Source organism: Poeciliopsis prolifica, unplaced genomic scaffold (assembly GCF_027474105.1).
Source record: "Poeciliopsis prolifica strain line A6 unplaced genomic scaffold, Auburn_PproV2 SCAFFOLD095, whole genome shotgun sequence".
NCBI lineage: Eukaryota > Metazoa > Chordata > Actinopteri > Cyprinodontiformes > Poeciliidae > Poeciliopsis > Poeciliopsis prolifica.
The window spans coordinates 593,221-605,731 of record NW_026562470.1 but is presented as its reverse complement, the minus strand read 5'-3'; the positions used below and the strand labels follow the sequence as shown (position 1 = coordinate 605,731).

General features: G+C 39.0%; 1 protein-coding gene across 3 annotated transcripts in view; it reads left to right on the top strand.

The window, feature by feature from the left end:
* tmem131l (transmembrane 131 like) overlaps nt 1-12,511 on the top strand; it is a 49,769-nt gene that overhangs the window by 24,401 nt on the left and 12,857 nt on the right. For 2 of the 3 annotated variants that reach the window (XM_055023099.1, XM_055023098.1), the window contains exons 5-23: nt 1,015-1,138; nt 1,226-1,342; nt 2,636-2,740; nt 3,505-3,582; nt 4,371-4,524; nt 4,969-5,027; nt 5,097-5,202; nt 5,282-5,384; nt 5,471-5,615; nt 6,082-6,252; nt 6,338-6,404; nt 6,494-6,617; nt 6,697-6,766; nt 6,849-6,958; nt 7,077-7,146; nt 7,219-7,352; nt 11,149-11,291; nt 11,395-11,581; nt 11,698-11,883. In XM_055023099.1, the coding sequence (XP_054879074.1) occupies nt 1,015-1,138; nt 1,226-1,342; nt 2,636-2,740; nt 3,505-3,582; nt 4,371-4,524; nt 4,969-5,027; nt 5,097-5,202; nt 5,282-5,384; nt 5,471-5,615; nt 6,082-6,252; nt 6,338-6,404; nt 6,494-6,617; nt 6,697-6,766; nt 6,849-6,958; nt 7,077-7,146; nt 7,219-7,352; nt 11,149-11,291; nt 11,395-11,581; nt 11,698-11,883 (2,253 nt within the window). The remainder of the gene's footprint in view (nt 1-1,014; nt 1,139-1,225; nt 1,343-2,635; nt 2,741-3,504; nt 3,583-4,370; nt 4,525-4,968; nt 5,028-5,096; nt 5,203-5,281; nt 5,385-5,470; nt 5,616-6,081; nt 6,253-6,337; nt 6,405-6,493; nt 6,618-6,696; nt 6,767-6,848; nt 6,959-7,076; nt 7,147-7,218; nt 7,353-11,148; nt 11,292-11,394; nt 11,582-11,697; nt 11,884-12,511) is intronic. The other variant, XM_055023100.1, reaches the window with a different exon arrangement.

The following is a 12,511-nucleotide window of genomic DNA, read 5'->3' as shown; positions in this document are numbered from 1 at the left end:
GACGTACAATCCATGTGGAAAAGGCTACAGCTAAAGCGTGCCAAATGGCATGTCAGAGGAACAACCCCAAATACTGCATTGAGAGGGTTTGGGGGAATATTAATATTCCACGACTCAGACAGTATCCTAAAGTCGGTTTTCCAGAAGGCCTGCAGTTTTTGGCATTCTTAGAACATATGTCCAAGTGTGCCTTTCTCACTTTTATATCTTGGGCAAGCCTCTTCTGACCCTGGAAACAATTTTGCAAGTTTACTGTTTGGCAAATGGAGCCTATGAACAACCTTAAATTATATTAAACCATATCTAATACATATTGATAATGAACCTTGTTGCCTGCTGCCACTGTGACTCAGTTATTCTCAATCCCATCTCCAGCTGCCACTGTTCTTTAATTTTGTCTAATTAGGGCGCTGCTGCGGAATGGATTGTGTGGTAGTTTCATAGTGTAAATGGTCAAATGTTTAGGCTTATTCAGCTTAGTGTGCTTGCAGAGCAGACAGTATTTATTGGTAGCATTTGTTTTGAGTATTGCAGCGTAACAGACTGGCCAAGCCCAGAAAGATGACCTCAGTCCTGATCTCACAAGTGTTTTTTATAAGCATTCCTTTTCTGCATAATCTTGTATGTGCTTTTTACTGAACTACTCATAGCTGAAGAGTTCCATCTAGTTAATGCAAATTTCCATCTTCTTCATGCTGACAAAATGCTCAGGAACATTTTTGTTTTGTTGTACTAAGTCATGATAAAAAACATGTTTTGTCTTATGAACATTAACATGGGATTTTTAATTCTTTTTTACTGGAATATAAAAGGAATGTTGACCTAATATATATAACATGTAAACCTTTGTGTCACATTGTCAAACAGAAGCCATAAATCAACTGCTAGAGTTTGTGTGAAAGAAACTTTATGATTTGCCTCTTTTGGATGTTTTGCTCTGCTTTATTCCAGATGACCTCAGTGTGTTCAGGATGAATGTTTTCCGTGCTGATCTTAATACTCTGCTGTCTACAGGTCGCTGGGGTTGCCAAGAGCTGAAACCATATATATCCACAACCCCAGCCAGGAAGTTCCTGTGACCCTGCTGTCGATCATTCCATCCAGCAGGCAATTTTACATACCTTCCTTTCACAGAAGAGTAAGTATGTTCACAAAAACCAGTGTTTGTTATTTCAATGATTTGTGTATTACTGAAGGTTTTCGAAATGTTCTTTATCTGCTGTAGGTCATACCACCGAAGGGGAAGGCATCTTTTAAACTAATTTTCCTCCCATCTGAGGAGGGAAGTGTAGAAAACACATTATTTATAAACACATCAGCCCATGGGTTGCTTTCGTACCAGGTCAGTAGATGAATAACCTCTCCCACTGGGCTATTTTTTTGAGTGTGGTGTTACCCAGCATTATCAAACCTTGCAAAAGTTTTCCACATACTGGACTGTTTAGACCAGGGGAGCGCAAACCTTTTGAGACAAAGATCTACTTTTTCTCTCACCAGCCGGCTGAGATCTGCCTCATGACACAAAGACATAAAACTTGTAAATATCAGAAATGAAAAAGTGATAGAAAAACTAATGCAGTTTCTTCCTCAGTGAGATTCTGACACTGGGAGCTCTAATTCTGCTTTAATAGCAGAGGGTCCTCTCTGATCCCACTGCTACCTTCCTTGGTTTTCATAAAGCTGTTCATTAATTTTCTCTAGAAAACGTCCTGTTTGCAAACAGTCTGGATTTATTCTAAGAATCCAATATGGCAATGTATTGTACTCTGGACTATATTTTCTGCTTAGCTATTTTCTGGAGGCAGTTGGCTACACTAAATTTTAGTTTGTATGACAGGTTAATCAGTAGAGTTGTCACGATAACACCTTTTGCTGGATGATAAATTGTCCCAGTAATTGTTGTGGTAAAATGATAGTATTGTTGTTTTGAGACCATCTTCAAGTAATGTATTAACAATTGCACAATAACGCAAGATTGTTCTCTTAAAGACCATTTTGTAAAAAAAAAAAAAAAAAAAAGCACTGGAACTGGAAGATATTTTAAATATCCAAAAATAAAACACAACCACCAACAACAATTAATAAAATGGAAATAAAACCACACAACACAAATAACAAATAAAATTGATTATGATGTCCTTCAAAATCACTTAAATGGAAATTATGAAGTTAATTTTAAATTTATGTGACTAATTGTTGATTGCAAAAGTCTTAAGAGATGTTTATTAAATTCTTACTGCACTTATTAAAAGTTGGTCTGGCAGGAAAATACTTCAGGTTTTTTTTTTTTTTCACTTTTTAATTTGCTGTACATATTTTGACTTTCCTCTTAATTTTAAATAACAGAATTTTCATTAGGTGTACATTGGTTTGATTGCTTTTGTTTCAATTAGCTTGAATTCTTTTTAGCCTTTATCTCACTTTACCACAGTTCTGTTTGTATAACAATGTATCTGCCCTCCCTGTAGCTCTCATGGTTTCATACTTAACAATTGAACTTCTAACAGAGAATACATCTCATCTTAATTTTTTCAAGTTTTACAGTTTTCTGATGACTTTCTAAGTAAATGCTTTTTTAAATTTCAGTGTTTATCTGAAGTACAGTGAGTCCATGCTTTAACTTTTTTTTCTTCAGGTGTTTGGTGTGGGAAGCCACCAAACTTCATTAAAATCTTCCCAACGAAAGGAAACTCATCTAATATTCCCTCACATCCAGAGCATAAAGCTGACCCAAACTCAGGTATGCATCCAAATGTTCATGAGCTTGTTCATCCAAACCTTGCATAACAGTCAATAAGAGCATAATTGGAAACAGCTGATATCCTAGAGAAATACACACACACACACTGACTGTCACACACTCTGATTAAATTAGTGGATGGCTGATGAATCGGCATTTTTTTGGTCCGTTATGAACACAGACACTATTTTCTCAGTGTTTTTACATTTTTCAGGCGCACACTGCGTGAGCACCAACATATGACTTGTTCATAGATTCTAAGGCAGTGCAAGTGTGTGTTTGTGTGTGTGAGAGACATCTGAAACATATTGCCGCCTCCACAACAGGAAGTGAGGTGGCAGTTTAAAGACGTCAGCATGGCCATCAGTCTCACAATAGCCATTACTGTTAGACTGGCAGTAAATTGGGTGAACTACTGCCAATTTTTCTTTAGTCGACAAACTTTCATAGAGTTGACATGTAGTTACTTTAGTCTGGTCTACATATTCGGTGTGAATGCTGATGATCAATGTTTAAAAAAGGAAACAAAGAACAGATGATTAAATTGATTTTTAGGGACAAGGATCTCAGGGAATGCAATCATACAGAGAGGAAATAAAGGACACTCCTTTGTGCACCTGCTTTGCAACACTGTCACTGAAGGATTTGTCCAGTTGCGCAATACCTTCATGCATAGGAGTGACATCCATTAGTGATTTAGTTTTTTCCCTGCACTGGGTTGAGAGGAAAGCCATATGACTTGTTGTTGCTGTTTGTTTCTCCAGGAAGATGCCTCTAACATCACCATTTTGGGTCTGCTGCTGGAGTGCAGTTTACCAAAGAGTTTACTGAGCAGTCCTCAGGTACTCCTTGTTTTCTCTCAGCCTGTCTGTGTTATTTTTCTTTTTCTAAGCCAATGTCTCACAACTCAGGGAAGCTTTACATGAAAATTCTGTTTTGAATTTTACATAATAAATGTTATTTTATGTTTAAGCTGGAATATAAAAGGACAAAAAAATTAACTTGTTCCATTTGACTCGACAATAGAGCCAGATTCTCTAAAGCTTTGCCTGCATTACTTACCATTTGATTTTCTCTCTAACTCCTTGACGTACTTGGATTTCTTTCCAAACATTAAATGTTTTTTTAAGAGACATTAAATTGTAATTACTAAAGAACTCTGTACTCATTACACAACTCTTAAAAACAAGACTTCTTAAACGTTATCATTACTATACCGCTGTAATGGTACCTCTTAACTGTCAACCCCAAAACACTTACAAGAAAGTCGATGGGCCCATGAAAATTATAGATTGAATAATTAATGTTGTTGTTAGAGCAATAGTACAAATTTCATGTAATGTTTAATGTTTTCATTGAAAGAATTTAAACATGTATGTTTTATACGCCCAGAACATTTCCAACACTTAATTTGATGTAGTTTATCTCATCTTTTTTGCTTTGACTTGCTGGTTTGTTGCTCTCCTCTCCTGCACTTCCCTTGTCTTAAATTTCTTTATGATAGGAAATGTCCCCATACCAGTTTACCAGTTCAAGTACGAGTACCTGAGTTTAGGTTCTTACCAATACCAATACTTAGCAAATTGGCATTTATGTATATATATTTATTTATCTTATATCCTTGTCCCAGGGGTCCTGCCTCCAGAAAGAGGAGCGTCTCAGACTCCAGATTAATCTGTCTGCTTGTGGTGACCGGCCTGCTGAACTGGACAAGCTCAAACCTTACGTCATTGAGCACATTTTGTTCCTGCTAGTCGCTCCTGCTGTTGGACCAGCGTCATTTGGTGGGTGCTTGTTGGTGTCTAAAGTCAGCTTTTCAAAAGCATTTACATATTAATCTAAGCATGAGTTGCACAAAGTTGCAGAAGAGAAGCTTTCAGTTCAGTTTTGAGGGACGTTCCAAATTTATTTATGTATTTTTCCCAGTTTCATAATGAATAGAAGAGAAGAGACCAAAGGAAGATACCCCCCACCTCTTCCTTCTTTAGCTCTGTTTTAAATAATTCTCCAGAATAAAAGTCACATGAGATTTAAATTTGAAGCATTTATTTTCTGAAGTGTGCAGCTGCTTTTCTAATTTAGAGTTTCAAAACTGGTATTCACTGTTTGTAACCCAAAGTAGTAATTTCATTGTCTTTACATTGTATTTAATCATCTGATATGACAAAAGGTTTGCAAACATTTTAGAATAATACTGTAAAGATGGACAATATTATGTTTTCACACAGGGGATGCAAAAATAGGAGTTTATATGTTGAATTCTGGAGGGAAACAGCTCTACCTAAAGGTGAGAATTTCTTATTTTGTTTTATCATTGTGTTATTATGTCTGTAACAAGATGTTTTCATGTTAACAGGACATACAGGTGTTGTCAAAGGTGGAGACCAGCCTAAACTTTAACAAGATTCTTCTGAGACCAGAGGCAAAGAACTTCACCCAGGTGGCCAGCTTAACCTGCAGAGGTGAGATCTTCTTGCTTCGAAGCGACTTCTCAGTCAAACATTGAAGCTGATCAGCTGTTTTCCTCCTGTCTGGTCCCAGGTATATTTCCAGGTCATGGACAGAAGTGTGTAAGTCATATCAGTTTAAAAATAATGGGGAACAAGACGACCTCCAGCTTCCCAGGATTACAGATCACACACAGGTTCCACATTTGTCTCTTTATTGACGTTTATTGGGGGGTATAGTTTCATTAAAAAGAACTGTTGTATAATTTGTGCTTTGTTGCAGATGGACAATAGGGGATTTGTTCAGTTTGTTTCAGGTGAAACAAAGCAGCCACCACCAGATGGAGCTGTGGTTCTCCAACCCTTCCCCTCTGCCTTTCACTGTGGTCAATGCCACACTGTCAGAGATGCTGCAGGGCGTGGTGAAGGTAGGCAGCAAGCAATCGGTGAACTTTACTTGTATAGCACATCTCAACAACACAGCAGTTCAAAGTGCTTTATAATGTGAAAACATAAAAAAACATAATAAACACATCATAGAGTCAACAGTTGTGAAAACTAATGCATTACATTTTGTCAAGTGCCATTGCTAAAATCATCACTACACATCATATGCGTTGGGCAATGTTTTATTTGTTATGGTTGAAAAGCAACTCCGGCAAGTAGGTTTTCACTCTAGATTTAAATTAACAAACTCTAGATTTAAATTAACAAAACAGTTTTCTGGGAAGTTTGTTACACAAAGCTCATTTGTGACAGGAAGCAAATCACATCTTTTAATGAAGTGATGCTTTGCTTTATGCTTTTACAAGATTGATTCCAGGTGTTTTTCTGTTTATCAAGCAAACCCATGAGTCTTTTCTAACAAAGCGTCTGTTGCCTCCTGTCTGTCAGGTGGTGAACTTCAGTAGTCCATTGAGCGTCTCCACAGGTTGCTGGCGAATCCTGTCCCTTCAACTGCTAAGCAGGACTCTGCCTCTGAACTACATGCTAACCCTGAGTCTGGACACCAGGCTCGGCATCAGCCTGCATATTCCCTTCTACTTTCATTCAACTTCATCAAAGGTAAACCTGACATGTTCCTGACTGCTGCTTTCTTGGTTGAGAAATGTGTGAAATAAATGGGAAATGGGTGTGTATATGCCAACAGGAAGAGGTGGTGTTTGAGGCCGAGCGTGAGTGTGCACGACAATGTTCTCTTCGCTTATCGGAAGCAGGTGAAAGTTAGCCCCTTCTATAGCATATGTGTGAAGTAAGATGTTTCTTCCTGATGAAAATTTATGTTTTTTTTGTTGACGTCTGGCAGGTCACCAGGAGTGGCAGCGCTCTCTTCAGCCAGACTCTTTCACCTCTTCCTGGGCTGTAGACAGCAAACTGGCTGCAGAGCTCTGCTCTCGGTCACAGAATTACAAAGACAAACTACCCTGCAGGTGAGCGGCAACACCAGCCCTTTTCTGTCCATTTCTCAGCTTTATCATTCACATCATCAGTAATTCAATGTCTTTCCAGGTGGCCCAGGCTTCTTGCTGAGGGATCTGCTCCTCTGAACTTTGGGGCTACGCCTGTCAATGAGAGCAAAGTAAGCAAAGTGGCATGATTATTTACTGAAAACTGCCTTTCTTTCCATAAACTTGTGGTTCATATTGTCCTCTCTGGTCCAGGTTAAAACATTTATGCTGAAGAACCCTTCACCCTCAGTGGTTTCTGTGGAGATTCGAACCCTTTCCCTTTACCCTTCTCCCAGTGAAGCTCTGGACCTTCTAACCAAATGGTAAACAGTTTGGTTGGTATTTATAGTAAATGAAACAAATGATGTGCTTGTATTGTTTTGAACTGTCATATTGGAGCAGAGCACCATAATAGTTTAATTCTTTTTGTTTTATTGATAGGTTTAATATCAGCTCCCAAACTGTGAACATCAGCACAGAAGAGTTTTCTCTGCTGACTTCTCCTCTAAAGGTAACCCTTATTTTTATTACTTTGTTGGAGTTTCTGACAGCATTTTCTCCATCTTGCTGTTTCTCCTTTCAGGCAGGTGAGAGCGCAGCAGATGTAACAGGAGAGGGAGCTCTGCATCTGCTGCTTCAGCCGTGGGAGACCAGAGAGGTCGCTGTGGTGTTTAGCCCCACCCAACACAAATCAACCACCACCATTCTCATTATCAGGTATAATAGCTAATTCCAAGTCGCCTTTATATTCTGATTCATTGATCAGAAGTTTTTGTCAAGCTGTCTAACTAAAAACTGTTCTACACAGCAGTTGATTTATTCCTAAAATATTTAAAGCCGGGAGAGGGACTAATCACACAGCTAGCACCTCTGCACGTTGCCTCGCGTGCTGCTGCTTGATCTCTTGTTTACTTTGGTGCTTGCCTCCTTTCACTCAAACTGGACACAGGCTGACCAATGAATATTTACATCAACCCCCTGTGTGGAATTACAGTTGTGGTCAAACGTTTACATACACTTGTAAAAAACATAATGTCATGGCTGTCTTGAGTTCCCAATAAGTTCTACAACTCTTATTTTTCTGTGATATAGTGATTGGAACACATACCTGTTTGTCACAAAAAACAGTCATAAAGTTTGGTTCGTTCATAAGTTTATTATGGGTCTGCTGAAAATGTCACCAAATCTGCTGGGTCAAAAATATACATACAGCAACATAAATTGTCAATTTTGGTGATGTAGAGAGTTGTGTCAATCAAATTAGCTTAATGTCATGGCCTCTTCACTTCTTGTAAGTGATTCTGATTGACTACAGCTGCTCACTTCTCATAAGCCCATTTAAATAGGGCTCATTTGACCCAGTGATTAGACTCAGTCACAAAAGCTACAATGGGAAAGTCAAAGGAACTCAGTGTGGATCTGATAAAGCTAATTATTGACTTGAACAAGTCAGGGACTTCCCTGACATTTCAAAGCAGCTACAGGTCCCAAGAGCAACTGTGCAGACAATTATTTGCAAGTATAAAGTGCATGGAACAGTTGTGTCACTGCCACGATCAGGAAGAAAAGGCAAGCTATCACATGCTGCCGAGAGGAAATTGGTCAGGATGGTCAAGAGTCAACCAAGAATCACCAAAAAGCAGGTCTGCAAGGATTTGGAAGCTGATGGAACACAGGTGTCAGTCTCCACAGTCAAGCATGTTTTACTTCGCCATGAACTGAGAGGCTGCCATGCAAGAAAGAAGCCCTTGCTCCAGGAAAGGCACCTTAAGACTCGGCTGAAGTTTGCTGCTGATCACATGGACGAAGATAAAACCTTCTGGAGGAAAGTTCTGTGGTCAGACGAAACAAAAATTGAGCTCTTTAGCCACAACACCCAGCAATATGTTTGGAGGAGACAAGGAACACCATGCCTACTGTCAAGCATGGTGGTGGTAGTATTATGCTCTGGGGCTGTTTTGCTGCCAGTGGAACAGGTTCTTTCCAGAAAGTAAATGGGATAATGAAGAAGGAGGATTACCTACAAATTCTGCAGGAAAACTTAAAACCATCAGCCGAAGGTTGGGTCTTGGGCGCAGTTTGGTGTTCCAACAGGACAATGACCCAAAACACACATCAAAAGTGGTAAAGGAATGGCTAAACCAGGCTAGCATTAATGTTTTAGAATGGCCTTTCCAAAGTCCTGACTTAAACCCCATTGAGAACATGTGGACAGAGCTAAAGAAACAGGTTCATGCAAGAAAACCATCACATTTAGCTGAACTGCACCAATTCTGCACCAGGAGCTTGTGGATGGCTACCAAAAGCGCTTAGTTGCCGTGACAATGGCCAAATACTAATGTTGCTGTATGTATATTTTTGACCCAGCAGATTTGGTGACATTTTCAGCAGACCCATAATAAACTTATGAACGAACCAAACTTTATGACTGTTTTTTGTGACAAACAGGTATGTGTTCCAATCACTCTATCACAGAAAAATAAGAGTTGTAGAACTTATTGGGAACTCAAGACAGCCATGACATTATGTTTTTTACAAGTGTATGTAAACGTTTGACCACAACTGTATGTCTCTTTGTTAAACTCTACATCAAGATAAGAGTTTAAAACCCACCGCGTTAGCTCTGATTGCGCGGCTCTAGATGAACCGGAATAACTTTTACTGCCACTTTCAGAGGTGGATGTTGAGGGAGCGGTGAGAATAATTTATCTTTGTGAACAAAGAATTATTTGCGGCATTTACATCTCAACTCACTGCTCTTCTTTCCTGTAAAGTTTGTGTATGTGATCCCGGTTACCGAACCAACGCTAACCTCATTATGCAGATTCAGCCTGCTGAGGAGCTTTTGATCTCTTCTTGTAGTCATGCTTCATGCTGGTTTTATATTATATTTATTTCTTTTGTTATTATTTTTCCAGTTACACGATGCATCAAACTGTATTAAATGCTTCGTCCACTTAGTCAGGCAGAGTTAATGCGCACAGCAGTGCGAAGATATGAAAAACTAATCCCACAAAGTTTCTGTGATGCTTATTAAAAAGGGAACAATCATGAAATGTTAGAGCTACTAAAGACACATTAGCAGTATTAAATGAAATCTCTTGTTTGTGCGCATCTCTGCGCGCAGTTCATCGTATTTAACTTATGCTGAGCCGCTCCAAGGTTGTATGAGGCGTTCAGCAGAATTTGACTTAGGGGCCCCTCTTTCTGCTAAATACATCAACTCCTCTAGCAGCTTCTGTGTTAGATTTAATCTGGGAGAAGGGGAGTAGTTTCACTCGCCAACCTAAAAAGCTATTAGTTATATTTGCAGTTTACTCATTTGTATTTGTGAACAAACAAAGCTCAAATTCAAATATTAAACTCACAGCATCAGATTGTTGCTGTGGTAACAAAACAATCTTACTACTCTTATCTCCCTCTTTCTTTATACCTTTCCCACCTTTCTCTCTTTCTTCTAAGCAATCTAAATTAGTTTTCTATGTGTATCTCAACATAGTGAATGCAGTAATTCTTCATTTGTGAAAATAAATGTTGGGCCTCACATTTTCACAACACTGCCAAACAGGATATGCTGAAAGAAAAACAAAAATAGTGTCTTCACTGTTGAAAACATTTCAGTAACAAAGGCATTTCAAAATGATTTACATCATAGTAAGCACAAAAACACAAAGTCATGCAACAGAGTCAGCAATGACAACATGATATTAAGTCAAGCGTCATTGTTAAATTTGTAATTGATTATGTTTCAAATACAACTCAAAATAGGTGGTTTTTTTTGTTGAGATTTAAAGGAAATCAGTGTTTCAGCTGTTTTGTAGTTTTCTGGAAGTTTGTTCCAGATTTGTGGTGTATAGAAATCGATCGTTGCTTCTCCATGTTTGGTTCTGGTTCTGGGGTTGCAGAGCAGAACCAGAGCCAGAAGACCTGAGAGGTCTGGAAGGTTGATAGACAACAGCAGAAATTTAATGTATGAAATTACATCAGATATTTGTTTTAATCATGTAATTTTCTTATTCAAAGTGCATGTATGGATTCAAAGTAATTTGAATAATTAATATCACCACAATGCTATAATTGTTTCAATCACGTTTACTACTAAAATTGCATTCTTCATCGACATAAATTAGTGTTGTGTTTTTTTGCCAGAGCAAAAGATTTTAGTTGGCCTTGGACGGTGGGCTGTCAGGAACGGTTGAGGACCAAAAGATTACATAACTCCACTTTACCTCTGAGATTTCCTATAGACTGTAAACAGTTCAAAATATGGTTAGCCTTAAGCTTTTTTCTTAACAACTTTCACATCAAAGAATGGTCTTGTTAGTTTGGTATGGGTGTTGAGCATTAGCAAAAGGAGTAGCGTTTCTCAATGGCTGCACACCACTTGGGACAGATCAAATTGAAAATAATCAGATTTCGGTCCATTCTTAATCCTTTTCTCTTTCTGTCTGTATGCAAGGTCTTTTTCAGTCTGCCGTTGTGTAATAGGAGGTTGTATGTCCTTGTTTTTCAGAAACAACCTGACAGTATTTGACATGGTGACCCTACAAGGCCATGGAGCCAAAGAGCTCCTAAAAGTCGGGGGTAAACTTCCTGGTCCAGGCGTGTCTTTACGCTTCAATGTTCCTCAGTCTACTCTGATGGAGTGTCGTGACGGTGAGAGCATTGTTTCTGCTGTTTAAAGCTAGAAATGTTGCCATTTCTGGCTTTAACCAAGATACAAATGCTACAAAAAATTAATAGAGTATGTTTGTTCCAGGTCTGCGCACCAGTAAGCCTCTGTTTGCTATCAGGAAGAGTTTTAAGGTGGAGAATGCAGGAGAGCTTCCTCTGACAGTCATGTCCATGAACATCAATGGTTATGCGTGTCAGGGGTATGGCTTCGAGGTGCTGCAGTGTCGCTCCTTCAGCCTGGAGCACAACACTTCCTCTGAGATCACAATTGCGTAGGAACTGTTAAACTTCATTCGTTCATTTTATTTCCTCATTTAAAAATTTTTCTTCTGCTGTTGATTCTCTTGCACCTCTCATCTTTTCTACATATTTTTTTATTTGTTTGTAGGTTTACACCAGACTTCACATCCTCCTGGGTGATTCGGGACCTCACCTTGGTGACATTACGTGGTAGCACTTTCCCTTTCACCCTTAACGTGACTCTACCCCACCACATGCTGCCACTCTGTGCCCAGGTGGTACCAGGCCCCAGCTGGGAGGAAACCTTTTGGGTCGTTACTCTCATCTTCACATGGTTAGTCACTGTTATCCAAACAATGGGGAAGGGGTTTAGTTGCTCCCAGATATTGGTCCTGGTGAAGGCATTTTTAAATGGTATTTGGCCTGTACTTCTATACAGCTTTATTAAGCACAGAGGATCTCAAACTGCTTCCCACTTCCTGCAGTTAATCACCTGCCAGTTGAGGGCCAAACTCCTATCAGCATCGCCAGCATCGTCCCTCAACTTTTAAATGGCCAGCATTGAAGTCCCTGACTAAACTGGAGCTTCAGATACTTCTGTTGCTCTGCTGTATATGTTACTCAATGTTACAAAGTGTTTCTGCATAGCTTACAGAACTCCATTCCAAGTTGAGCACATTAGTTTGCTCACCTAAATAACTTATTTTTTCCATCGATATAAATGTTTTTCACTCTTAAAAGTGTAGTTCACTTCCATCTTCTCCTTCGAGATCCTTCTGTCAACAAAAGAAAATGCTCTGATTTGCAGCAATAAATTTTTTTACTGACAAAAATTACTCTATATAACCTAAATAAACTCACCACAACCTGGAACAAACATTGAAAGGATTTTGCTTAAGCAGAATTTATTTTTCATGTTTTGGAAGTGAGAGGAGAGAGGCCTTCCTTTGGGATCAAAATAC